Source organism: Biomphalaria glabrata, chromosome 9 (assembly GCF_947242115.1).
Source record: "Biomphalaria glabrata chromosome 9, xgBioGlab47.1, whole genome shotgun sequence".
NCBI classification, from domain to species: domain Eukaryota; kingdom Metazoa; phylum Mollusca; class Gastropoda; family Planorbidae; genus Biomphalaria; species Biomphalaria glabrata.
Genome location: NC_074719.1, coordinates 27,459,100 through 27,486,636, shown reverse-complemented (window position 1 = coordinate 27,486,636; position 27,537 = coordinate 27,459,100). Strand labels below are relative to the sequence as shown.

The following is a 27,537-nucleotide window of genomic DNA, read 5'->3' as shown; positions in this document are numbered from 1 at the left end:
TTCAGTTGAAAAAAAGAAAAGGAGTTAATGTCATAAATGATGCTTTCCTATTTATAGCAAGAGTTATGGGTATATTCCTAACCCTTATAAAAAAAAAACAAAAAACATCACATTGACGTTCGCGACAAGAACAAAACGTTGATATTATAGGATGACCTGTTGAACAGCTGACATTGTTTAAAAATAAAAACTAACTAAAAATAAACAAGGCAACAAAGTTTGTGTGGAAACACAAACTCAAAATCGGCCCCCGAAGTGGTCCACCCAGGCAGGTAAAAAAGCAGGTTAGGTTGTTATTAGGAGGAATATAATAATATGAAACACTACTTAGGCCTATTAATTGTTGTTTTAAATTATAATCCACTTATATGCATACTAGTTTTTTCTCTTTAAAAAAAAAAGTTAACATTTTTTTTTTAAATATCGTAGCCTACTCAGTATGACAGAACTTACCTAACTTAGCAATACAATTGTAAGAAAAAAAATGTTGACAACAAATCTAAAACCGTTTGCATCAATGTGATAAAAGGCGGTAAATGTGCATCTCCCTTACTTAAAAGATTCCCGTGTTTGTTACTATTAATAGTGAATAGTTGTAAAAATGGTGTATTTTTGTGAAAAAAACTGCTTGCATAATTGAATTTAAACATTAGATTTTTCGCTTTCAGAAAAGAAAAAAAGTAGCCGTTGCATCAGAACTTTGAATGGTCTAAAATATTATGATGTCGGAATTTCACTATCTCTTCTAGTTTACGAGATCTAAACGGGATAGACGGATGGACGGACAGACCACACAAAACTAATAGCGTCTTTTCCCCTCTCGGCGGCCGCTAAAAAACGCAAACTTTTATGCCACGACCATGTCCATGTCACAAAATTCTCTTGATTTTTACAAACTTTTCTTCAAGACATAGAACCATGAAAGAGAGAAGCAGGCAATGAGTGATTCAAAGACAATAACTCTGGCGGACAGTCCTATTGGCAAGCATTGAGCGATTCATTTGAGTCGGACTGAAAACAATTGAAGGCTGTTCTATTGAAATCTACATTATTTATTTACAATCCATTCTTGTCTAGCTATGAAGGGTAATCACACAATCATTTGGTAAAGCTCTAGATGGCAAGAAAAAAAAATTCTATGCCCTTGATTAGTCAATTAGATTTATAGAATTGTTAAAAAAAAAAGATATGTGATGTAGATCTATCAGCAGAATAAAAGAGTAACAGAAGAATGATATATTTTAAAGTATTCTTGTCGTGGCGCCCGTGTTGTATGTGTTCCATTGATGAGTCAGTTACGTATTTGTTTCATGTGTATGGTAGATTTCTAATTTTGCTGTTCGCAATATATTCAATCATTCAAGCAAAGTATTGATCACTTCACCATTGATCGGAACAACACCTGGTCCCGCAAGATTTACTAGTGTTGTGACATCAGTGCAAGGTCTAAAGATAAAGTTTTTAGCTCGTGCTACTAGACCGTAGACCAACTTTCAATTCCTCAAAAAGCAAGACATTTTGGTAGCCCCGGCTGTTGTGTCGCTCAATGTTTGACACAAACATTAGGAATGTGTATCTTTCAAAATGCGTTTCAAATATAGTGTATTTATGTTCAAATGTGTATTTTTTTAGCGGCTCAGGAAAGGGTCTGTCTGTTTGTCTATCTGTTTAGATCTCAAAAACTCAGGTGCAACCAATCAATAATAATTTCATTTTTTCATTCCTTATTTTTTAATGTATCAATGTTGACTCTTCTGACAACTGAACTATCTAAACAACAAACAGATTCAGACCATTGTATACAAAAATACATCGAGACCAGGGCAAATAAATGTTCCTTTATCCAAGAATTTTATTTTTCTCTTCATTGTTCAAAACAACATTGAATATCACAGAAGTGAATCAGATATTTATTTAGGCGATAAATTATCAACAAATATAAACCACATTTGTTTTCTTCATCAGGTAACAAAATAAAAATCCAAATTTAACAAATATTTTTGTCTTGTTCTATAAGTCAGTCAATGACTATGTTGTATTTTAACCTCCTAATCCCTGACCGCTCTTTGATAAATCTATGACAACAGTCAAATACTATATGGTCCAAAAGGAATGTGTTTCTAAAAAAATATTATGTTCATTACAATGTCATAGGTATATTTATATAAAAAGTTAAAAAGTAGACCAAGAATATAATAAGTTGTCTTAGAATTTACATAAACTTATTGAAAAACTAAATTTGTATAGACACAACCAAATGTGCAAAATGAACAGAAAACTTTGATCAATAATGTCATGACTAAAAAATGTTGTCTATAAGATACCAATGAAATAAAAAAATTGTGCCCACTATTGGCTCATAAGTATATAGTGAACTTTACACAAGTTTCAAATAAAAAGCCTTGAATATAATAAATTGATCCACTCGCTAAAAGCTTAGATGGTGTCTATAATGTCAAAATAATACTTCCAGCTATTTATGAGTGCAACAAAAAGAAAATGTACCTATGATTTTAAAAATTTCAATAACAGAATTAATTAATTACAAAACAAAAATTCTATCACAATTTCACAACAAAAATGAATAAAAATAATAGTAATGATGACATATAACAAAAAAAGTATGGAAGTCTGCAAAAGTGAATTTTATCTTTTAGCTAAGAATGGCTAAATGCAGAGATGCCTACATGCCAAAATAGAAATTTGAATTCTCAGACCTGGAAATGTGTACTTTGATATTTTTTTTTTTTTTTTTGGTACATCAGCACAATTTAGGCCATGGTTATTCTCCCTTCATATCACAAGAGCTAAATTTTATACAGTTAAGTCATTAAAAACAAGGTCTATTCACAGTTAAGATAGTAAAAATTAAAAAAAAAAAATTAATTTAATAAAAATCTGTTGTAAATATTATATACCGGTATTCACAATTTCTTTGCCCTATCACAAATCAAACCTTTGCAGACAACCCCACCTTCGGGATGTGTGTATTTTGAAGTGCAAATATGTATTTTCTAAAATATAAAGAAATATACTCATGAAAGACTGAGATCTATCTAAAATATGCTTTACAAGATCAACCTAATTTCAGACGGATGGAGGACAAGCGCATCCCGAAAGTCATCCTCTATGGACAACTCGCGACTGGCACAAGAAAAACTGGTCGCCCCCATCTCCGTTACATAGATGTAATAAAACTTGACCTCAAATCAGTGAACATCAATACTGACAATTGGGAAGACATAGCTCTAAACTGCAACAGATGGAGAGAGACAGTGACCAAGAAAGCTAAGGACAGTGAAAGTACATGGGTATCAGCCCAGGAAGAAAATCTTACAATCCGAAAAACGTTCAGCTCCTCTACCACCGAAGCAAAAGCCACCTTAATCTGCGCTATCTGTGGACGGGAGTGTCTCTCCAAAATAGGGCTCCACAGCCACATGAGGAAGTGTGCTCTGAGATGAACCATAGTCGTTCTATGACTGAAGGAGGCCAATGATGATAAAAAAAAATTGTCAAAATCAACATCGTGTAAACTTTCTAACACCTACATGATGTTAACAAATCAAACTCTAATCTTACATCTTACATTTCATCTCATTGCTTGAGCTTATCATTGAATGCCAGTTAAATGTTGCAATAAATTTGTTAAAAATGGGACACTATTAAAAAACTATACACCATTCTGAAAGTTATTTACTTCAAACAAAAGTTGCTCAAATAAATGGTTTGAACCACTAGATACAATTGTACAAGTGTTTGAGCAACACATAAAAAAAGCACTTAGTGCTAATGAGCATATTTGTTGAGTTCTGCTTTATACATTTTGAGAAATGTTAAAACAAAAATTATTCACATCAACAAAGTCACTTGGATAAAAAAAAACATCAACAAGATCTAACTGACCAGAATGAATGATCGGTCAAATTTGACCAGTGTTCACATGCTTGAATTAATTATGTGAATGTCTAATGAGAATGCTTGAATACTGAATAGATGATTTGAATCAGTTATGTCTAAAGACTATGTATATTCAGACTATTAATAAAACTAGTTGCTTAATGAACTGCAGTGGAATGACTTCTAGTCTTTCTCTCTATTTTGAGATGCTGAGTTAGAGGAAGAATGATCTAAGTCTAATTAAACTTAAGAATACAAATGTGTTGAAAATGGAAAGTATCAAGCACAAGTTGGGTTAATCCTCAATATAATTCTGTGGGCCTTAGTATAATAACATTTCTTTCCCATTATTTGGATGCCTAAACCTGAACCACCTCATCTTGGAAATGTTCAGTAGACAAAAGACCTAAACCTGGCCTATACCTTGCTCTAGAAACATGAGTGGGATATACCACAATAACAAAATGTGTGGATTTTAACTGTAGTAGAAAATAATGAGGATCCCTTTCATTCAGAATTCACAAACCAATAAAACAAAATGATATTTGATATTTTGGGTTTTTGGCACATCGGCACAATTAAGGGCCATGTTGTGCTCATAATCCCTCAAGGGTTACTTCCCCTTTATAACTCAAAGCGCTAAACGTTATACAGCTAAGCTATTAAAAATAAGGTCCATTCATAGCCCAAATTGTAATACAAACAGCTTTAGAGTAAACACTATGAAACAGTGAGTAACCCACAAAGTTTGGAGCAATCCTGCATAACAAGATTGCAAAAGCTGCTGTCTTTACTTAGTAATGTTACTGCATTTGATTTTTCACAGTTTATAAGTTTTTACATATTTTTATCTAATGCAACTAACAAATAAATAAATATTAAGTAAGACATTTTAAAAGAACTGTTTGATCACTTACAGTAAAAATAATACTTTCCATCAAAAAGTAATAACATCTTGTACGGCAAGAAAAAATGTTAAGCATAAATATTCTTCTATCTTTATGTCTCTGAAACCACCACAGTAGTTGATGACTTGAAGAGTTTTGTTGTCTTGGTTCGAAGCAGAATATTACTTAAGACCATCAACATGCCTGCTGCTGTCATAAAACCACCTCCGAGATAAAATGCTTCATCAAATGAACCGAATGTATCACGGAAAGCTCCTGTAACATATAAGAAATATAAAATGCTTTTTTTCTTTTCTAAATGTTAATTACATTTTCAATAAATTTTTTCTTTTATTTCAGCTAGACAGAATTCAGTAAAACATAAACCATTTTGTAGAATGTTTTTAGATTTTAGTTAACCTTGGCAATCTAACCTTGATTGCTAACACTAAATTTCATGGAACAGCTAAACCAGTCATGTCTATAAGTAGCTTAGCTGGTAGTGCTGTGAAGGAAAACAGTTTTACATTATACAGATACTGACAGCACCCAGTACATAGTTGGGATCAATGATTGATGATATATTGTGTTGTAATATCTAGGGTATTAGTAGCAAGATGAAAGAAATACTTAAATACCACAGAGAAAATGACATTTTGTTGGACATACGACTAGAAAGGGATGGCTGCATGGTGTTATGACATGATTAGGAATTAGTTATTTGTTTTGGGAATAGGGTAAAGTTTTACTTAGCAACGATGACATAAAGTGGGTTAAAAAAGAAGACGCTCCTTGTAGAGCAGTAGAATAGATATATGGATTTACGGACATAGCTGACATCGGACGATTCCCTTCTTGATTATTAAATATATTTGTAAAACAACATCAGCGTCGACTACATATTTTGATTGTTTCGGCCTTTCGCCGGTGTTACTGAAGTAGTTCGAGTTCAGCATTACTTCCAGTCAGACGAAGATCTACACTAGAGATATTTCCAAGAATCAACACCGCGCGGAAGCCTTAACAATGGTCATGTGGAATGTGCTCTGGACTGTTGTCTCAATTGTCCCAGATTTGAACCCTGCCCATCACCTTCTCCTTGCAGCTGTTTTGAAGATTTGGGCTAGGATTTCCTCCGTGGCGCATTCCTGGCCTTGGATAAAGGGGTCATGGGTGGCCCATGCGTCATGATCCCTCTCTCGACCTTGCTGATGTGATCCAAAGGAATGAGTCGCATTACATTTGGCACCAACTCAGTTGCAGAAGCTGCCGGAGGGAATTTCATAGCTGATACTCCCAACGCCTAAGGGGCTTCACTCCTGATTTCTCCTCGAGGTTGTCTCCTGAAGCCTCAGTACCGCAAGGCAGCGGGGGTTTGAAGTCAGAGTACCCCTCTCCTAGATGAATTGCCTTACTAGGCTGACAAGCTCCATCTGCCCGAAGCTCCTGGTTTTGTGGCGCCAGGTATCCGCCTTCACCCCTTCACCTGTTAGTAAGAGCAGTTTCGCCGGGCTTAATATCTAAGCCACACGAGCAGGCCAGGTGCTGGACTTAGTTGTCAGAGGCTATTTGAGACGCATGCCATTAGGAGTATTTTATAGACAATGGGAGCTTAACCCCATTGACACCCCTGGCCATGACAACCTTTGAAACCAAAGGATATCCAAAACATGTAAAATGAAACATATGATTAACTATAAACACTAAATAAAAATAGTTTCAAATTGTTTAAGCTGGCTAAAGTTCCTGTGAGCTATTAACTTTTAGCCAAAGTTCCTGTGAGCTATTAACTTTTAGCCAAAGTTCCTGTGAGCTATTCACTTTTAGCCCAATTTCCTGAATATATACAAAAAAAAGTATATCAACTATATTACTAGCCATTTAGAAGCATTGTTTACATTTGATGCCAAATCAGTTCTAAGTAAATGTTAAAATTTGTATGTCCTACCTCTACAAGTGCTACTGTCAATTAGTTAGATATATGGAAGCACATCTTGACATCAACTTTTAGGTGATACATGCAATCGCCTTTCCCCCATTGGACAAACCAATACTTTTTCTTTTTGTATTATAGTTAAGAAATTACAAAATTTTAAAAAATCTGTCACTAATATAATTTATATATGCTATAAATTAAATTCTTATATGGAGTCACCCCTATCCTTTGCAATCATTAGCAGAAATTATAAAAAAGAGTGAGGATTAATCATTTTCACTCTACCGCCGCCTCCCATTTCCAGACGAAAACATGACGTTTTAAAACAGAATAGTCAAATTTGGCAACAGAGTTTATGTAATTTCACATGAATTTATCATAATTATTTTAAGAAAGACTTTGCTTTGGAAAAGTTAGAATTCATATGAAATTTTTCAGTATAATAGTAATGATAGAGATGAGTTCTAAACCCAAATAATCTTTTCCTAGTCGCCTTTTTCCAGCTTTTACTCAATCTGATATTTTTCTAGTTAAATAAATTTGGAACTATAACTCACAAGTTATGCTTGAATCCTAAAAATGCAAAAAAAATTTAGAGAAGAATCTAATTGGTTCACTTAATTTATCCTCCCACTTCAGATATTTTTTGTTTTGAGCTTTGAATTATAGTTCTGTAACAAAACAAAGTTACCAACATGCCTTTTGAACAAAATGTATCACTTACAAATAAACATTTTTTAAAAATATTATTTATCAAATTTTTTTTTTGTCGGCAATCTTCATAGCCTTAATCTAAATATGTAGGGTATCTTATTTTTTCAAGGAACAAATCAGTTTTATTTACAATGTATTAAGGGCCTATAAATTCATATTAGAATATTTTTCAAGTAAAACATTATTCAAAAGGTCCTTTTTTAATAGGATGAATAATGAGCTGTAGATGTCAGGAGAATGCGTTTCTGCAGTGAAAAATGCAAGAAAATGCTTTTGGCGTCAGCTCTCCCCCTGACTCCCAAGCATCCAAGAGAAAGGCCTCAACATGACTGTTTTTTGTTTTATTTTCGCTGAATTTTGAGAAATACTGCTTTTTAAAAATTCTCATATATATATATATATATATATATATATATATATATATATATATATATATATATATATACATGCTGTATGCACGTTTATGCATAGGGTTAGGGTTTCGAAAAAAATCGCCCCCCCCCCCCCCCACTCCAAAGTTCTGGATCCGCTAGTGCTATGTCATAGCTACTTTATTCAACATTGGAATTTGTGACATCCAAAACTACTTTCTGAAATTATCAAAATAAAACTCACCTGACAAAGGTGGTCCAGCACACATCCCTACTGCCTGGAAACATATCAGCAGTCCAAAGGAAGTAGATAAGTTTTCAATGCCTAGAATGTCAACAATCACCACTGACTTTTGTGATATGTAAGCCCCAGTCAATACACCATAGACGGAACACACAACACAGAAGGAAGCAAAGCTTGTCATAGAAGGAAGTAGAAATGATATTCCTGCGATTGCAAAGATGAATGAGTTGAAAAGCACTGGCCTGAGAAACTTGATCCTTGGCAAGTCGAAAACTAACCCGGCAACAATTCTGCCAGCTGTGTCAAAGACTCCTGCGATAGATAAAACTAGAGCAGCATCAGATTCTGAGATGTCTCTAGATTTCACCAGGGCTGGAATGAAAGTAAATGCTGCCTTGAATGCTGCAGTAAAAAGTAAAAGACTTATACAGAACAGTACAAAGGAAGGGTTCCGCAGCAAAGAACAATTAAATATTTGTTTTCTTTTGTCAGTGCTACTTTTTGCTTTCTCCACAGGACAACACAAAACAATTGTTGAAGACAGGCAATGTTTCTTTTGTTTGCTGCAATTTTCAGTTTTGTTTAAAGATGATTTCTTCAGTGGCTCTATCTCAAACTTTTCAGCAAATTTACTGTCTGACTCAAGATCTAGTTTCTCTGCATAAAATTCCTCCACTTTTCTGGACCTAGTTAATTGTAATAGAAAGGAAACTTATTAAACAGTATAAGCAGATATAATACTAAGTCATCAAACTTGGTCTAACTGAAAAAATGAAATTGAAAAAAGGTTTTTGATACATATTTATCTAACAAAAAAAAAAACCCACTGAGGCAGAGAAAATGTAGTCACATAACATGAAATCTTCAAAACAGTTTGTCTGATTACAAACAATAACAATAATCATAACATTTTTTTGTTTATATAATTCTTTCTATTTTAAAGCCTTGGGGCTACAATTCTAAACTTTTTTACCAATGTGTGACATATTTGAAGCAAACTATTGTTAGAAGCTAGTGAGTAGAAGATTGTTCTTGAAAAAAAAAACTATTTGATATTTTCTTGAAAATAACCTTATGATAATTAACAGTAAATAAAAATAAATAAATAAAAATCTATTCTTAAATATTAAATATGTTAATGAATGATATACTTCTAGTTCTAGTAGAAATATTCTCAGCTAAAGTTTCTATAAACTAGATCAGCCATTAAAAAAAAAATGTCCCATCCAAATGTTGAATAAATACAATGAAATAGTTTAGTAAGTAGATTTGAAACAAATATTTTGATATAAAAAAATGTGAAATGTCTGAAAGATGAATTAAATACTTTAATTGTAAATCATCAAATATTAGAATGAAATAATTGAAACAAAATGGACTACCTTTTTTTGCTTGTCCATTTATTATGCAAACTTAGAGGACGGAACAACATGCCCACCACTAAGCCATTAAATGCTATACCAGCTAAAATAAGAAAAGCATCCTACAAAGAAAAAGTGCAAGAACTGATTGATTTAGTTAAAGTAAAAAAATTTTGGTGCATAAATAATTAGTTTCTTATCATTGAATGGATGCTGAATGATAGTAGATTGGTATTTTGACAGCTTTCAATCATTTTTTAATCCAACAATGTTGTAGAACTACTTTCCAGTTCATTAATGCTAATGAATAAAAATCTTGAAAAAACAAAAAAGTAAAAAAAAAAGTAAAAACAGTTAAACCAGTGTTTAGACAAAGTGTTAGTTCAGAGCGGTTAGTGTTATTATCACATAACTTTAAACAGTTTTATGTTTCCTGATGTCTAATGTTACCTGAAACCTGTAATTGTCAAAGAGCCACTGTGTTAAAGGTACAATGCAAAATGTCCCAACACCAACACCTGCAGATCCCAGACCAGCAGCAAGGCCTCTGTGCTTATCAAAGTAGAGTCCAACAATGACAATTGATGGAGCATAGACAAGACCACTGCCAAGACCTTGTGTTTTGAGGTACAAAATGTGAGATATTAATGAGACATTAGACAATTAATTAAAATAATTGAAAAATACTGTAGAGCATTCAAAATTGAAAAGCTTAACATCGTATAAGTTACAGATGTTACTTCAAAAGAGAAAATTAAAATTTACCCATTTCATGTGTCAATCTAGTCATGCATGTTAATTGGTGACTCTAATAAGTTATTGGTTTTCCTGACTGATTCAGGCAACCCATTCCATGCTCTAATGGCACTAGGGAAGAAGGAACACTTGTAAGAATGTGTCACAGCATATGGAATAAGAAATACTTAGTTACATAAAGCACATTTAGATCAACATTTACATCAACATTCAGATCAACATTTAGATCAACATATAGATAAACATATAGATCAAAATGTAGATAACATATAGATAAACATATAGATCAAAATGTAGATAACATATAGATGAACATATAGATCAAAATGTAGATAACATATAGATAAACATATAGATCAATATATAGATAAACATATAGATGCCCTATTCCACCAGCTTGAAAACTAAACAAAGAAGATGCAAGTCATGCAGAAGCAAAATGCCCCAAGTGCAGGAAAACAAACATAAGAATCTTTTAAATTTCTGTTCTGCCCTTATAGGAATGTTATCAGAAACTATCATCAAAACAGCCTGTAGGGGAGTTGCAACTGTCTTTTAATATAAAAATTACTAAAAAAAAAGGTATGTTTTAAATCATGATTTGGCAGTTAGATAATCGTCATTGTACAACAAAGTGTGACCTACATTTCACCAAGACTTGGTCTAACCAGTTTTTGTCTACCCAGCCAGATATGAGAACTGTGATACTGACAAGCTCTTACTCCTCTGAATACAATAAACTTAGGCCTACTATAAATTCTTCAAGATTCTAAAGGTCAATAATGCGGGTGAAGGTAATCTCTACATAGGGGCCCATCAGTTCTTAAAGTGTTATATAGTTTAGCACAATGAAAATAACACTTTTGCAAGATGAAACCAGCTATCCATTTAATGCTGCGAGTACTGAGCCTCTTTATCCAAAGTCAGATACTACTGTCTTCCTCCAGGGTAAAAACGCTTAGATTGACAGATGAGGGATCTACCATCCTGTCTCTTGCTCTTAGTATATCATAACTTGAGCTTCACAACATCCCAATACTAACACAGATCTTCTATGCTTTCATGTATATAATGTGTAATTTTTTTTACATTAAAAAATCATTGATTCAATATACAGATTGTTGGATTTCTTTTCTTTAATACATTACAAATAATATTTCATAATAATTGAACAATGTCTTCAACTGCTTACCTTCTAAAACAGATTGTGAGAAAAAAAGAAAGAAAAAATCTGGAGAATATGCAGTCAAAAGTTGTCCAAGTGTCATCAGTAGAGCCCCAACAATGACAGCCAGTCTAACACTGTAGATGTTGGACAAGGCACTAGCTAATGGACCTGAAAAAAACAAATATTTGTACACTCTTGGTGTAGATATTAGTGATGAAGTGTTCGGGGGACAATCTAGGACCTAAACACTAAATTTAAAGGTCTGAATATTTGGTTTAAGATTAGATTTTTGTGCCACATTATATGCTTGAATGTCCAACCATTTGCTACTGTATAAAGACAGTGAACAAATATATAGGTGAGTCTTAATTAACGTACACCTCACTGAAAGGCGACTTGAATGACATCAGAGTTGGCATGTACAGGCACGTCAGTTGCTGCACATCTAGGGTTGTCCTATTTTCAACCACACAACTTTTAGGGTCGTCTTTTTTCATCCATACAGATGTTTCAGGGCTGGTAATTTTCACCCATAGATTGTAAGGTTGTCTTTGCTGATGTTAGACAATATGATGCCGTATCTCAAGTTGTCAACAAATAGAAAGTGAAGCGTTGACCTGGATAGTAAGTCCAAAATGGCAGGTTGACAGTCTAGGTTCTTTGTGAAGTACAGATTCTTGTAGGGTTAGTTGTGTCTTGTTTGGGCCTCTTGGTAAAGAATGCAGTTTTGAAGGACATGGTTAGCATTTTCTGGTGGCACTCCACATGAGCAGATTTCTCTAGTTTCAATTTTGATCAATCATTAAATGTAGTGTCTTTTAATGCATTTATAAACATCCAGCAAAAGCAGTGCAAATCCTCCAAAGGCACCATCAATTTTTCTAAATATTGAATGTATCTTTTGTTATGTAGATTGAGTGTGTGCTACAAATGCTTTGCATTTATCTTCTTTGCCTTTTTCACAAGGTTTTCTTTTACTTTCAAAGGGCATATTCTTATCATGTTACAGTGTTTTTAGCTGGCTACATGATGTTCTTAAATCAGTGCTACCCTTGTTTTCTGGCTACATGTATAAATAAAAAACAACACAATTCAATTAAAAGATTATATGCCATTGAATATTGTGAAAAAGCTGGACATTTTCACTTTTTAGGCAAATGCTGGCCCGCCGGAGATCATGACCTCAAAAAAGAGGACATGGCCTCCTTTTGTTGGACATCTGGTAACCCTAACTACACCTGATGTACTATTGAAGTATTAATGAATTCAAAAGATCTATTCATGGATTGAAACATGATGCTCAGTCCTCACAATTTTGTTTCTTTGTTATAAATTGAAGATTTTTGTTTTGCATTCATTTTGATCTGTTCATCTCGAAAGAAAATGAATTCAGCATTATGAAAGACATGGGACTCCTCTTCTCTTTATGGATTGGGTAGATATTTGCTGCTGCTTAGTGAGGAAATGTTAATGTCTTACCACACACATAACACATTCCATTTAAATGTACCACTCTTGTGAAAAATGAATATTAAAAATGCAGGTAAAAAATTGTTGAAAAATATATAGTAGCAGGTACATCTAATTACCAAGAAACAAACGAATAGCAGAAACCAGTGCATTGGGCCATGCAGTAAGCTGAGAACTTTTGTTATAGTAAGCTTTATATTTGAGGTAATAGACTCCATCACTTCTTTCAAATCCACCTTCAAAGAAAATCAAAAATGTCATCAAGTCTTCAGTAAGAGAAACCACATGAGCTATTCTTAATTTAACATTTAGTTTAAATTTACCAAGAGTGCTAATTTATGTATCACTATTGAAAAATAGAGAACCATTTAGTAATAGAAGTCTTAATGATGTTTAACTAAAAGGATAAAATAAAAAAACTTCAAATAGTTCAATACTACTACTTTCCTGAATTTAGGAGAATGGTAAAATAATAAATACAGTGAAACATAGTAAAACAATTCTTGATTGCAAAAACAAAAAAAAAACAAAAAATCATTAAATATTCCTTAACACTTACACCAATGTGTGTTTAAAATAAAAATTTCATTTTTTTTAGATATCTAATTTTTCCTTGCGTTATTGATAATGATTTAAAGAAGCCACAATAGCACTAAATGTATAAACTAGATTTTTTAAAGATGTATTATTATTTATCGTGAAGCTTTTTGCTGCTGACCTCTTTCGGAGTCTTTGTTTTGTTTTTCAATTATTTATTTTGACCTACAGAAAATTTTTGGCGCATTAAGAAGTAAATCTGTTATAACGTTTATCAATAAATGGTGATGATAGCTAAATAAAATGTTTTAAATATTTTATCTAGTCTTTTATAGCAGATATACAAGGCAAATTTAATTATAGGAATAGATTAATTTGTATTAAGTGATTTTGATGTTCCTGTCACTGGAAATATCAAAAGAGGATTTTTTTTAAAGTATAATAGTATGTTATTTTCAATAGAAAGTAAATTATATGGAGAGCTCCCTGATTTGGAAACCACTGCGCAGTTCACCTCATATGTTGGTCTACTCATCTGAACGCTCTAACATAAAAATGTGAACGAAGAAGAAATGTTATTTTCATTTTTGTCAAGAAATGATAAAAAAAATCCTCAAAGTGTGTTCTTTACAAATATAATATCTAAGTAAGACTTACCAATAAGAACATGTGAAAGAAAGCAGCCCAAAACTACAAACCAGCCATATCCCCCATCAGGTACAGAGTCTTCTGCTTTTAAATCTTTATTTTCACAAAACATGAGGGACTTCTCTTCAACATTGCTCTGCAAAAGAAATGTAAGGTTATTTTGTAACTGGTTATTGTAATAAACCATCCAAATAGCCATTCATTTCTAAATGTCCACGTTGATTTGATTTGTACATTATACTATATCTGGAATCATACTTTCACAGTCCTAATGAATTTCATGGTAAATTCAGATCTATGCCTTAGAAGATGAGAGTTAATAACTGTAGAGCATGTAGTATTGCTAGAGACATTTTTTTTAACCATCTTTATATATAATTCTCTTCTTCGCTCAAGAGTTTGAACAAGAAGAAGAAGTAAAGGAAAGATCACTCTTTTATTTCTCCAGATAGAGTTGTCCCACGAACTTTAAGAGCCTTGCGTGTAGCGAAGTCATACAGTGTATCATAAAAATTTTATTTCCTAAATAGATCACGCTCAATTGCAACAATTTTCAAATCTTTCAATCTATCTATGAGAATTGTTGAACTAAAGTAATTCTTCATTAGTTTGAGGTGCGAAAAGCTTCGTCACCAGATTACACAATTACGGCTAATGCATAATGCCGTTTTTATTTATCGCTCGTAGGATTGGCGTTTTCCATATTGAATGACACCCCAAAATGACAATTTTTGTCTATATATTTCATGAGATTTGTATGAGTTTTTGAAAGATTTTTAATAATTTCCGGAGATTTCCATGACTTTTTCATATATTTTGCAATTTCAGTAGATTTCCAGGAGCTCCTGGTAAATCAGGCGGCTGAGAGAAATCTGTTATAAGTTATAAAATGGTTTAATTTAATAACTTACACATAGAATTAGCTTGGGTCCTATGAAAGTGTGGGGCCCACTGCGGTCGGATAGGTTGCTGTGGCCTATGGCCGGCCCTGCAAAATAGCAGCATATGCTACGCCGCCGGTCGACTAGTTAATAGTCTATTTAATTAAGTTAATTGTCATGGTGGTTTAGATTTAAAAGTATCTTACCTGTCCACTTACACATTCTGCTCTCTCCTTCTCTGTAGTTTCTTGAAATTGTTTTGAGCTTGCTATCACTTGAAAATCGATTTGTTCTAAGCCTTCTTGGTCTTTTTTACCCATGTCCATATCTGGAATAATAATAGCATTTACACTACTTATAGATAGATCTTTATCTCTAGCTTTTGGTCAGTATATACACCCTAAAACCTGCTAATAGTAGATTTAGTAATAGTAAGGTCTAGATAATAGTAGACAGTTAAATATTTGCAATAAGGCAGAATGATGATGAAATTGAAGTGTTGATTAATTGGTATACTGATTAATTTTCAGCAAGCCTCACCAGAAATGCTTTCAAGTTTGTTCAATAGAAATAAAAAAAAAAATCCACTGATATCTCTGCTTTTAAATATATAGCCTATTTAATATAGATTTATATAAATTAGATACTACTCGACATACAAGAATATTATATCTTATCTTATAAAATACAGACATTACTTTAAAAAAATCATATGGTTACGTCCTAGGTCAATCTAGTCATGCATATTAACCAAAGACTTAAATTCTGCCAAGTCATTGGTTTTCCTGGTTGACTCAGGCAACCCATTTCATACTGAGAATGCTGATGCAAAGTATTTATTTAGGATGTTAGCTTTTGTTTCATTATTATTATGTGTTAAATTATCTTGTCCTTTAAATGGTGCTACCCCTGTTGTTTCCATTTTCCTAGACTTAATGTATGACTATAGTTTTTTTATTGTTATCCTTAGAATAAATCTCTGTGAAATTTTAGTTTCAAGTTCTTTTTTAAAAAAATTATTTGGGTATTAAATTGTTACTTCATCTTCTTTTTTGAAGTAAAGTCTGTATCAATTAAGATAAGATATTTTATAATTTTTATCATAATTGACACAGCTTAGATTTTAATTCTAGGCATATAGATCTAGACAATCTTATCTAATAAATTACAGACATTTACTTCATAATAGAAGATATAATTATGTCCTACTATATAAATAGAAATATATTTATAAAATATTATAATATTAAATATAGCCTACTTCCTACATCTAGATCCTATATTTAATATAGACTTTATTTGATTAATTTTTTATAATCATAATGATGTAAATATTATCAAAGTTATAAAAGTACCTAAGTTAGACCTAACAATAGATAACTTAATACATCTATATTATAAAGTAGAAAGTAAGGCGGATGTAGCCTATGTATGTATGTATGTGCCAAAATAGAAATCAAAATCGTTTGACCAATCTTGATAAAACTTGGCAAAAATGTTCCTTGGGTGCTAACTTAGACCATAGTGTATGTATTGAAGCCCTAAAACAAACTTAAGACCCTCAAAAAAAAAAAAGCTAATTTTAGAAACTACACTACAGCTAAACTACTGATAGTTTTTTACTTTGACACATGAAAATACAAAATATAGTCTCTTGATTTCATTATTTAATAAAATTAACCTTCAAAGTTGTGTTTCAAATGCATTTTTACGTAAATTCGTTCTTAATATCTGTGAATTTTGAATTCCTGACGAACATTCTTTCATTAGACATTACCCGAAATGTTACACTTCTCTCTATTCCTAGGACTAAAACTCTAATTTCAACTCTAAGATGATAGAACTTCTCTTCGCAAAGATAGTTTTATAATTAAACACATGAACATATTAGAGGTGCGGTGGCTGAGCGGTAAAGCGCTTGACTTCCGAACCGGGGACTGGGGTTCGAATCCTGGTGAAGACTGGGATTTTTAATTTCAGGATCTTCTGGCGCCTCTGAGTCCACCCAGCTCTAATGGGTACCTGACATTAGTTAGGGAAAAGTAAAGGCGGTTGGTCATTGTGCTGGCCACATGACACCCTTGTTAACCGTATGCCACAGAAACAGATGACCTTTACATCATCTGCCCTATAGACCCCAAGGTATGAAAGGGGAACTTTACTTCTTTTTACATGAACATATTAATTATAGTCCATTCATTTTATATTTTAATCAAAGTAACATTCAAATTTGTTTTTCTAAAGCATTTTTTACATAGATCTACATTTGATCGCCATAAAAAATTGAATTCAGGTCAATTAGCTATTTTTAGCTCCATTCATAATATTTTTTTATTCCTGAATTCATGCATTCGCTTTACTTATAACATTATTATTTACTTTAATTGTGTGACCTAATGAGGATTCATGAACCAATATGATCAGTTCACATTACCTATTAGCGGGTATAGCTAAAAATATTCATTGAGAATTATAGCTAGATTTAGGCATTTTAGGTCAACAGATTAGTGTTAAAGGTGTGCTGGCACATTCCTCCAGTGGCATATTGGTCCCTACTCGTATTGCCTAGGTTATTAGGTATAACCTCAAGGTATACAATTAAACTAATGTATGCAACACAAGACTTAAAGTCGCAGGTAAACATATATACAAAGTTTATTTACATGAGTAAAATAAATGTGTAAATAAATGGCCATCAACTCACAGGCCTACTCCACACAAAATAAACAAAAGATACACACTCAAAAATAGTATGGATGGTACACCGCTCTTGTCATATGTTACAACTATGTAAATAAATAGTCATCAACTCACTGGCCTTCTCAATACAAAATAAACAAAAGATACACTCAAAAATTGTATGGCACACCGCCTTGGTCATATAATATATACACTATCGTCACATTCTGGAAATCACACATCAGTGTAGAAAAATAAAGGTCACAGGCCTCAGGTCAATGCATGACCACTTTTGACCATTCTGGGGTTACAGGCTTCAGGCTTACACAGCCAACTAAGGTCACAGGCTTCAGGTCAAAACACAACCATGGCTATATCTACTAATTAATACATGGCTTACAGGCTTCAGGCTGACACAGCCACTTTTAGCCAAAAAAAGTAAAGGGTCATGATGTACTAAGCTTCAGGGAAACCTATGAGCCTACAAGCTTCATAGAATCCCACCTATAGACATCTGTTCGGTAAAGCCTATCTGATGATTCAATACAGGTTGAATCCCTCAGAGACAAGGCTATAAAAATGTCACATTTGGGAGTACCGCAGGATGCAGAACATCAGGATTAAACATCATTTGAGGCTATATCTACTGGTTAATACATTATATAAAATACTACAATGACTAAAGATATACTTGGCCCAAAGATCTCCTGAGTACCCCAAGACACACGACCACTAACAGAAAAAATACAGTTTACAACACAGGTCCAGTAGTCAAGCTGGTAACTCAGGAGCAAGTGGCAACTAAGCACGGTCTACATGCCCTTATAGAAACTTCATAAGGGGAATCACTCTAGTCTTTACAATAGCTCAAAAATAATTAACTCCCCATTATGTCACAAATTGTTTCTAATGCACTATATCAGTGACTACATCAGCAATATGCACATTAAGACCCGCGAGTGGAGGGTAATATCTGTCTAGTAATATATAAAGCAGAAAGTAAGGCGTATGTATGTTCCAAATAAAAATAAAAAAACTTTTGACCAATCTTGATAAAACATGGCACAAAAGTTCCTTACATCATGGCGGAGACCACAGTGTATGTTTAATGTCCCTCCCATGATTAGAGGGCCTAAAAATGACAAAAATTACCTAATTGTATCTCTATTAAACAGCAAAACTTTTTAACAAATCTGGTAAACCCTTTTTCAAAGAAATTTATATTGGATATATATCTGCTGAACATGTAAACCCATTTTCATACTCTCCTTTTATTTTTGTGGAAAAATTAAAAAATGTGACGGGAACGTTCTCTAAGTTTGATATAAATTTAAATTCAATCCAGTAGATCAGTAATACCCAAACTAGGGCCTGCAGGCTGCGGGTTTTATTGGGCTAGTAATAAATATAGTATTTAACTAGAATAGAATCTAGATCTATTTTAATGATCTAGATCTTCTAGTAGAGAGAGTAGTTCACTCAGTAGAGTTGTGTCTATTATAGAGTTATAGATAAGATACTTGCCTGGCTCACAAAACAAGCACCAAAATTACAGTAATCTAGTAGATCTATCAGATTCTATCTAGATCTAGTCTAGTCCTAGATCTAGATGTGCATTTATCTGCAAATAATCATGAATATCACATTGTCTTCTTAATTAGTGACTTACAGTTGTCATTCAACTCATTGTCCGATTGTGATTAGTGATTGTTTGTGATTGACACAAATCATGAAATTGGGTTCCTTTCTTACTTTGAATAGCATAGCTTATTTCCTTTTGTACACCACATATTGACGTAGGTACAGACTTACTTAGACGACTTAGTCTACACGACTGTACAGCAGTGAGCAGACTACTCTTGATCAAACACTTGCTCGAGACACTACACAACTGAACTTTAAAAACAAAATCTATTCTAGAAATTATATAGATCTAGACATTATAGATCTAGATTTAGATCTATTACATTACAGAACATATTTGTGTCATTGTGTGTCTGTGTAATTGGGCCTAGATCTAGATCTATAATAGACTGACTATTGACTGAGTCTGAGACTCAGACTTCACTTCAGACTAAACTATACTACTATAGCTATAGACTTAAAATCATAGTGACAATATTATTATTGATATAGTCTAGATCTAAAAACTCTATTCATATAGATATAGAATATAGATGTATATAGATCTAATTAAATTTTATAATATTCTGAGAATTCTCACAACTGTTGAACTGACAACTGGTCCGGCTCCTAAACTTTGCCTAAAGTCTTATTTACTGAAGTAACTGGCACGGCTATTACTATTATGATAAATGTGATACACATACAGTGATGTTGTTGATGCAATGATCATGCTTTGCAATACTTGACTTCTATGGAATAAGAAGGTCAGGTTGTATTGCTTGTTATCAAAGGTCAATATTTGTGTCAGACCAAAGTATGTCAGTGAACTGTTTGTTTACATACAATCAATGTCCAGTTGTTCTTTTTAAGTTTACCGGTACTAGATCTATATTTATAATTTATATAGATAGAGTCTACATCATAATAGATGTAAAGATCTAGAATCTAGCTTTAGAACTAGATGCGCAGAGTAGATCTAGATCAAATAATAATGATATAATAATGATCTTTATTATTCGTGAGAAAATTTAAGACTCTATCACTTAAAGTATTTTTTTAAAAGAAGATTACTCTAGCATGTAAACTATTTATTACTTTCGTTTCTCCGTAGACTTTATTTTTAATTTCTTTTAAATTTTTAGCATGATTCCCCTTTGTTTACAACTTGATTATTTAATGCTGCAGTGATAATATTAATATAAATAGATCTCTGATCTAGAGCTAGTCTAGATTTACTTTTCTTATCCTGTCACAGACTCATAGATCTACTACTCATAGGTCTAGAATCTAAATAGCAAGTCGATAGAAACGTACATTTCAAATATTTCAATTGTGATTCTAAGCTATGGTTTGTCAGTTTGTGCATTTTCAATTTTAATCATTTAATGAAACATTTAGAATCTATTGAGACTATTGTATTATCTAATCAAATCTAATGATGTCTACATCTAATCATTTATTAACATGACATGACTCATGTCATGACTTACTTAACTTTTATTACTTAGATCTACTATGAAACTATGATAATTGATATGATGACTCTCGAAATTAGTCTAAATTAAAATTTAATGAAATAGTTATACTGCTAGCCTATAGATAGTGACTAGTGACTCCCATCTATGATCTAAATATATATACTATACTCCCTATACTATAGTCATAATAGTGGACTATAAATATAATAAGTCACTATACTAGAATCTAGTAATTACTTACAGTCTAGACCTCAGTGACTTAGATGGTCTAAGTCCTAAGTGAGTAAGTCATATACTGATCTCCCACGAGTGCCTCCCCAAGTGGCGGATAGGGGAATGCCCTCCAGATTTGTTGGGTACCGGGGTAGTAAAATATCCAGGGTGGACCAAAATTAAACCTGCTGCCTTGCAGGACATGGTGGGATCCACAAAGGCACCTTACCTAAAAATAAAGGCAGCTATCCAGAGAGCTGAAAGGGGCAGCCCCCCCAGATGGTTATGCGCGGGCTAACAACTCTGTCATATAAAAAAATACTGTTATGAAAGCTTCTACACACATGATGTGTTGCAGAGCCCTCCATGGGCTGTAGCGCCTGTGCCACAGTGTATTCTATAGATTAGTTATTTTTACGTCTTTTTTCTATTTTTCTTCTTCTTCTAGCCAGCTTTTTGCTTCTGAGCTGTAAGCTATGCTGTTATTCTCTTCAGTTGTTCAGTTCTGCCATACAGATCGTTGGTTATGTTGGGCTGTAGTGGTAGTAAGGCCTGTCTAAGGTGGATTAGGTAGGGGTATTCAATGAGGATATATATGGTTTACAGTTTCATTAGGGTGGGTGCAGTGCCTGCAATATTTGATATTAAGCCTTAATTATACTTAAGAATTGTTTTATATAATAACTTGCAATTAGTCTCTATTATAATGCCTCTAGAGAACATAAATATCTATATCACTTCTCAGGGTACATCAGTCAAAGATATTGTAATCCCAAGTAATGCTCCCAAATCACTTCTGCTACTGAAGCATGCAGACTACATTGTTTCTTATGGAGAAAAAAAAGATGACTATGTAAGTAAACAATAGCTATAGATAGCATCCTTGGTGTCCATACTCGAAGTTATATTTATACACAGTAGTTGTTTCTTGTAAAAAAAAATTTGTTTTCAACTGTTTTGGTACAGTATTGAAAGTTAAATTACAAAATAGAAAAAAAAAATTACAAAGGAATCATTAAAAGGACAAACAGAGCTGTTGTTTATGTTACCATTTTAAAAAAATATATTTATGGACATATTAACATATAAGATACATTTCTTACCAAAATAAATCCTAGGCCTCAATAAAATAATCAAGCAAATTCTGAGCACTCTTTCCATAGTCGATATATTATATTTATAATAATTTCTAGGCTGAGTGTAAGATTACAGGTAAACAATAAGATGGCACAATAATTTATTAGTAAACTCTAAAAGGTGGTAAAGATTAGATCAAACACAGTATAAGCACAGTTTACTTCTTAAGGCTTGACAAAAGGCTCTGAAGTCATGGGTCGACTCACACTATATATGAATCTGAGGTACTAATATCAGAATTTTCCATAATGGTAGTGGCTACTAAAGATATGTAGGATATATAAAACTTATTGTTGAGGTTTGATCCAGTGCAGACTATTGGAAGATAACTCTTCCAACTTGAGTTTGGAATAACATAATGGGACTTCATATTTGGTATAGTCTCTCTTTAGAAAACATTTCTTTATTGTTTAGTAATAGATCTAATTAGCTGCAGAATCAATGTTACACAGGAGATACCATACAAAAGTTAACAATCTACATACATTTCATATTACTGGTGCACAAATTTTAGTTTTCTACTCAAGTGTTTTTAATGCAATTAATACTCAAATTTTAAAACTTTAGTCATTCTTATGAACATATTCTTTCTTTCACCACACTGGAGATAGGAATATGTGATGACAGAATATCTGCGAATGAATGGCATGTATTGGGGGTTAACATCTTTGGCTCTGGTGGGGCATCTTGACAAAATGAACAGGTCAGAGGTAATAGAGTTTGTTCTGAAATGCCAGCAGGACTGTGGTGGCTTCAGCTGTAGCATTGGACATGACCCACACCTACTTTCTACACTTAGTGCCATACAGGTGAGGGGACTTCAAAGTGACCAAGTTTTCTAACTTCTGTTAGTACTATTTATAAAACTCCAAATATAAGGAATCTATTTAAATGCACAGCATATTATGATAATATGTTTTCTGAGCTTTAATCTGCAAAAGAGGAATAAATAATTTTTTTTTAAAGAAAATCTGAAATTTCATATAGAAGAAAAAATATCTTTGTCTGTTTATAGCTAAATTCTATTAAATTATTGTATTCTGTCAGATTCTCACATTGTATGATGCAGTTGAATCAGTCAATACTGATGCTGTGGTAAGGTGGATCAAAAGTTTGCAGCAGACGGATGGTAGTTTCTATGGTGACAAATGGGGTGAGCATCTGTTTATTATATATTATTACAACTTAACATAGTTTAAGATTTCCTATTCTACTCTAGTAATGTATTTGCTAACTAAAAAAGCTTCTACTTACACACTGGACAGGTTTTTATTGCCATAGTTTTATTTCTTTCAGGAGAAGTAGATACAAGGTTTTCATTTTGTGCTGTAGCTTGTCTAGCATTGTTGGTAAGTTTATCTTTTTTTTTTCACATTGAAAGTACCGACTGCAGTTTTTGAAAAGATGCTTTCTTCAATATTTTTAACATTTTTAATGTTAGTTTGGTTAAAAGCATACTTCAGCTCCCTTCAGTATGGAAGGACTCAAGACAAGTTAGAAAGGAGAATTTTTTTTTTTCATATTGGTGGAAACCTGCTTTAGAACATACATAACTTAGAATGTATTAATGTAATATAATAAAATGTAAAACAACTGAGGTGTAATGGTTAAACTTTTAAAATACATTATTCTAATTGTGTTATAAAAAAAAGACTTTTCTATTAGCGATACCAATTTCAAAACTGAACATTGTAGCACATAAAGGTCAACATCTTTTTAAACTGGAGGTAGTAAAATATGTTTAGCAAGAAGAAACAGACTAAGTTCAGTATTTGAGCCCACCATGTGGTTCAGAATATTTATTGTCTTATGTTTCTGCTGTAAAAAATATATTGAAACGTAATGAAAACTATATATTAATTTTCAGAACCAAAATATTTTTTTTTATTTGGAAATCTCAGAAGTTAATGTGAACTAAAACTTAGAAACATTTAGTTGATATTCTTGATCATGGAATGATTTCTTTTGTTTTCTCAGATTTATTGAGCATTATGGTATATTTGGAACAACATTTGCATCTGTAAGACTCATCTTCTCTGTATTTTTGTATCAGGGTCGACTGGATGAAATAAACGTTGACAAAGCTGTGGAGTTTGTTGTGTCCTGTATGAATTTCGATGGAGCTTTTGGTTGTCGACCTGGCAGTGAGTCTCACTCTGGCCAGGTAATGGCTGTAGTTCTGAGCTTGACATAAACAACAAAAGCATATTGGTTGTAGAATTAGTCAGGTCGCTGCTAGTTTAAAATACTCATTGATATTCTGTTGTGTTCATATTTTATGCGCAACTTCAGACAATCCCAAGTGTAAAATGAAGATTTTGTTCCCTTTTGAGGGAAAGCAAAAAGAAACTGTTTGAAAGACATTCCTGACCTATTTCTCTGTTCCAGGTGTATTGTTGTGTTGGCATGTTGTCACTGGCAGGAAGACTTCATCATGTCAATGCTGATCAACTGGGCTGGTGGTTGTGTGAGAGGCAGCTTCCTTCTGGTGGATTAAATGGTAAGTTTGCATTCAGTTCTTTCAACTACATTTACTTTGCTACGTCCGTTCCCTACCGTTACAATTTCTGCTTTATTATGTTTACTAAATCATATTTACTATATCATGTTTACTAAATCATTTTGATAATGTTTACTTTAATTATCAGGTCGACCAGAGAAATTACCAGACGTGTGCTACTCCTGGTGGGTGTTGGCCTCACTGAAAATTATTGGACGTTTACATTGGATTGATAAGGTAGGTTATAATTAAGTCAGAATATGAAACATCTATCTTTGTGTCATGACCTGCTAATGCTACTAATACAAGTGTTAATGATATTTGCAAAACATTTACATATTACACTTAATCATCCATATAAAATAAATTTAAAATTTCATAAAAATCTTTATATTAATTAACTTTGTTTTGTAGAAAACCATTATTCTAGTATTTTTTTTTAGCATAATACCATTTTCACAAACTGAGTGTCCACTGCATAGGTGGCCTAGCCTTAAATTTTGTTTACAAAATTAAAATTTGCTACTATTGTGACATTATTCACTGTATTTATTTATTTTTTTTTGTCCTTTTTTTTCTTCTATTTTCTGGTAGTGCTAAGAAGGGAAATATTGAGGATAAATGAAACTCTTGAAATAATCTATAAAAAGATACAAGGCTCAAGGCTCATTAGTTTATTCCATTCAGTATTTATATTAAATCAATATATAGCTACTCCTTCGTGATCGAAGATGAGCATATTTCTTATTTAATTAATAGTATTAGTTTGGATTATTGAATCTATTTCATGTGAATTCAATATTGAGGTTCAAACCAGTCTTTATTTATTTTGGGTTTATTAATCAAACTGTGTGAAGTTTCTACTTGTAAAATTGTTTATATGCTTTAGTTCATGGTTAGGCTACACATGCAGTGGCTACCCAGAGAGTAGCATAATTATTAATAAAAGATTTATAAGAAAAAAATAACTTAACATGAAATATTTTAATGAACATGTTTTATAACATTATTTTTTTTCTTGTTTAAAAACTAGATGCATGATTACATTTTCTTTTTTATTCAACATACTTGTTCAACAGAACAAACTGGTAGAGTTTATATTGGCTTGTCAAGATGAGGAAACTGGAGGATTCGCAGACAGGCCTGGAGATATGGTGAGTTGTAGATGTCATAATGGATGCAATGAATTGTATAGAGGATATACTTTATGTTTGCTGAGAAGTAGGAAATATCCACTTGTTGTTATGACTTGAAACAATTGTTGTAGATTATTACTGATGTGATGGCTGGAACTGAATGAAACTAATTTTTAAGTTACCACCTAATTGCCATGATAAAAAAATAATATTATCTTATCTTAATATTTACAATGTAATAAAAAACTAAAACAAATATCTGTAGCCCAATGTGTTCTCTGCTGAAATCCTAAATGATGCCTTAAGTCTTGTAATAAGATATTAGGTTCTGCATATGTTCTTTAAGCTTTTTGAGTTTCCTAACATTCATAGAAAAAATCTTAGTAGCATAATAAAGTAAATAAAAAGCTATTCATTTCTGTCATACGTTTGGTCTTTGCAATTTGTTTGGGACAAATACAATAAAATAACCTACATGCCTACATACACTTTTTACTTTATACATTTTTTATGAATACATTTGAAACTTTCAAATACTTGTATAATAAACTTTGATTTTTTTCCTCTGAACTAGGTCGATCCTTTCCATACATTGTTTGGTTTGGCTGGTCTGTCACTTCTGGGAGACACCACTGTTAAAGCTGTGAATCCAGTTCTATGCATGCCTGAAGAGTTGTTAAAGAAATCAAAGATTCAATTCCAATATTTGTAGCATAAGAAGAAAGCTAGGATAAATGACATTCCTGAATGGAAATATAACACCATCATGCTACAAAACTGGGTTCTCGTCTGAAAGGAAATAGTAAGTCTGAATAAACTGACATAGATAAGCAATATCATCACCAGAAGAACAAAATATTGTGTACAATATGTGATAACAAATTTAAATTATATAACGAATTTTTTTTTGTTACATCTGAACAGACCAGAATTAAAAAAAAAAAATGATTCAGTTCTACCTTATGTTATATCTCGTATGCACCAAGATTAGTGGCGATGAGAATGAAATGTTCAAATAAAGAAAGATGCTCCTAGTTACAAAGTCTGAAGAAATGACTACTACTGTTTTAAGTCTTTAAAAAGATAAAATTGATTTGATCCAAAGCAAATGTGAAATAGATAAACAAGTTAAATTTATTTACCTTTCTATAGCAATGGCTAAAAATGGAATTTAATTGGGTTATAGGGTAAGGGATGTAACCCTGCAAGTTTTAAATTATGACTGCTCATTTTTCTGTCTAGTGTGAACACAGTTGTTTATATATTATATTAAATGCCATGTGTTTGTTACCATGATTAAAAAAAAAGCTGCATTCAAGCTTCTGTTTAGCAATGACTTTGCTGTGTGATCATTTAATAGTCTTAAAAATTGATTTTGTTTTCAACTGAATGTCAGTCTTAGTGCAATATGTGATCAATGTCAGAGAGAATGTATGTATCAGGGAATGATAGGTAAGGATACATTGGAGATAGTGATACATTTGATCTTTGTACAATTTTGTTTTTAAGCTTAGAGATGATTGGATTTATTGCCTTGACATATTTCTTAGCATTTTAATTTAAATTTGTGTATCAATTTGGGACCCCATTTAGAATTCATCTAGACTCTCAATTCACAATTTGGCTTTATGTTGCCAACATTGTTTCTTTTTCTTTCTGTGTAAAATAGAACAAAAAAAAAAAGTTCAGATGATCTTAGTAAATAGCATTGGAGAAAACTGTACATAAGTTGATTGACTTTGAGAGTATTGTTCTTACAAAGCTTATATCAACTCACTCTGTCTGGTAAAAGTTAGTACATTTATTTCTAACACACCATTATCTCAGATTCATCTGAAATTTTGCATAATTATTTCTTTTTTTTTTACAACACAAGAATCAATTTTTAAAAATTA

At 32.5% G+C, this 27,537-nt stretch overlaps 2 protein-coding genes across 8 annotated transcripts; one reads left to right on the top strand and one right to left on the bottom strand.

Annotated features, from left to right (window-relative positions):
* Window positions 1–1,834: 1,834 nt before the first annotated feature.
* Window positions 1,835–20,207, bottom strand: LOC106062245 (monocarboxylate transporter 12-like). 7 transcript variants are annotated; one of them, XM_056041212.1, is made up of 10 exons: window positions 19,777–20,204; window positions 19,222–19,448; window positions 15,080–15,201; window positions 14,002–14,128; window positions 12,927–13,043; window positions 11,362–11,505; window positions 9,864–10,027; window positions 9,435–9,535; window positions 8,053–8,738; window positions 1,835–5,063 (listed from the first exon to the last, which is right to left on the bottom strand). In XM_056041212.1, exons 3-10 carry the CDS (start codon window positions 15,197–15,199, stop codon window positions 4,900–4,902), a joined length of 1,623 nt encoding a protein of 540 aa, XP_055897187.1. In that variant the 5' UTR covers window positions 15,200–15,201; window positions 19,222–19,448; window positions 19,777–20,204; the 3' UTR covers window positions 1,835–4,899. The 7 variants fall into 7 exon arrangements, with proteins under 7 accessions (XP_055897187.1, XP_055897184.1, XP_055897186.1 ...); XM_056041209.1 differs by lacking the exon at window positions 19,222–19,448 and having other exon boundaries at window positions 19,777–20,203; XM_056041211.1 differs by lacking the exon at window positions 19,222–19,448 and having other exon boundaries at window positions 19,883–20,203.
* Window positions 20,208–20,317: 110 nt separating this feature from the next.
* Window positions 20,318–26,971, top strand: LOC106053700 (geranylgeranyl transferase type-2 subunit beta-like). Its single transcript, XM_056041223.1, has 10 exons — window positions 20,318–20,526; window positions 21,615–21,722; window positions 22,618–22,815; window positions 23,054–23,159; window positions 23,303–23,355; window positions 24,060–24,170; window positions 24,395–24,506; window positions 24,655–24,743; window positions 25,586–25,660; window positions 26,217–26,971. Exons 1-10 carry the CDS (start codon window positions 20,524–20,526, stop codon window positions 26,352–26,354), a joined length of 993 nt encoding a protein of 330 aa, XP_055897198.1. The 5' UTR covers window positions 20,318–20,523; the 3' UTR covers window positions 26,355–26,971.
* Window positions 26,972–27,537: the final 566 nt, after the last annotated feature.